This window comes from Pteropus alecto, unplaced genomic scaffold, assembly GCF_000325575.1.
Source record: "Pteropus alecto unplaced genomic scaffold, ASM32557v1 scaffold43, whole genome shotgun sequence".
Lineage (NCBI taxonomy): Eukaryota > Metazoa > Chordata > Mammalia > Chiroptera > Pteropodidae > Pteropus > Pteropus alecto.
The window spans coordinates 5,695,341-5,696,700 of record NW_006435764.1 but is presented as its reverse complement, the minus strand read 5'-3'; the positions used below and the strand labels follow the sequence as shown (position 1 = coordinate 5,696,700).

The following is a 1,360-nucleotide window of genomic DNA, read 5'->3' as shown; positions in this document are numbered from 1 at the left end:
GAGGCCGGGCGGACGAGCGCCTGGGTCTGCCCCGTGGACGGACCCCACTTCAAGATGGGGAAAGGCTGGCCAGGTTTCGAAGCCCGGCTCCCGGCCTGCCCGAGTCTCGGCCGCTCGTGCCCGCACTCTGATACCCCTCCGAGGCCACCACCCTCCCCGCTGGGGCACTCCGCCCCTGCCGCTACCTGTGGCCACCTCGCCCCTCTTGCCCTTTGTCGTCTGTGCACCTGCCCTCTGGGCCCTGTGCTGCCACTCTCCCTCCAGACCGGACCGCCGCCCAGCCTTACCTCCTCGGGACCCAGCGCCAAATGAGACTCGGTCCTTTGGCCCGGTCCGTCCCTCTTTGTCGTCTGTACACCTGTCATTTCAACTCTGTTCATTCACTCCAGCACCACGCCTCCTAACATCTTCATCTAAATTCAGCCCAGGCTGTCACCCCCCTCGCGGGATTCCTCTCCCAGCCCTGATTATCCCTACAACTGCCCCCCTCAGTCTCAGCCCCGTGTCCTCCCCCATCCGTACTCTTTTGTTGTCTCTGCAGCTGTCCTCTCCGCTCTATTCATCCTTCTCCCCAATAATGCCCAGCCCCAGCCCAGACTACCCTTTCTCCTTCTGACCGGTGAGCCACCTCCTCCCCAACTCTGTTCTGGCATTCCGCTGGCTCAGTGCCCAGGCCACTGCTCACTGGGCCTAGCCATTTCCCTTCCCCTTTCAGCCCAGGCCTCACACTTCCCACCCAGTGTACCCCCTTTCACCCTCTCCCAGCTGATCCAGTCTCCCCTGGTCTCTTCCACACAATGGCTGATGTCCCTGTCCTCGTAGATTCTCTGTCCCTTACTGTGCTCCTCTCCCATGCCACCTGGCCTCAGCCACCTGTATCCTCCTCACTGTTGCTTCCCTCCCAGGTGCCCTGGAGAAGCCATGGAGCTGAGCAGCAAGAAGAAGCTTCATGCCCTATCCCTGGCGGAGAAAATCCAGGTGCTGGAACTCTTAGATGAGTCCAAGATGTCCCAGTCAGAGGTGGCCCGGCGCTTCCAGGTCTCCCAGCCCCAGATCTCACGCATCTGCAAGAACAAGGAGAAGCTGCTGGCGGACTGGTGCAGCGGCAGAGCCAACCGGGAGCGCAAGCGCAAGCGGGAGTCCAAGTACAGCGGGATCGACGAGGCTCTGCTCTGCTGGTACCACATTGCCCGGGCCAAGGCCTGGGACGTGACAGGGCCCATGCTGCTCCACAAAGCCAAGGAGCTGGCCGACATCATGGGCCAGGATTTTGTGCCCAGCATTGGCTGGCTCGTCCGCTGGAAACGCCGAAACAATGTGGGCTTTGGGGCCCGCCATGTACTTGCACCTCCATTCCCAG

General features: G+C 61.9%; 1 protein-coding gene across 1 annotated transcript in view; it reads left to right on the top strand.

The window, feature by feature from the left end:
* The first annotated feature begins 909 nt into the window (after nt 1–909).
* TIGD3 (tigger transposable element derived 3) overlaps nt 910–1,360 on the top strand; it is a 2,963-nt gene continuing 2,512 nt past the window's right edge. The window contains 2 exon segments of the mRNA XM_025046389.1: nt 910–1,357; nt 1,360. The exon segment at nt 1,360 is cut by the window's right edge and continues 2,512 nt beyond it. Of these exon segments, the coding sequence (XP_024902157.1) occupies nt 922–1,357; nt 1,360 (437 nt within the window). The 5' untranslated portion in view covers nt 910–921.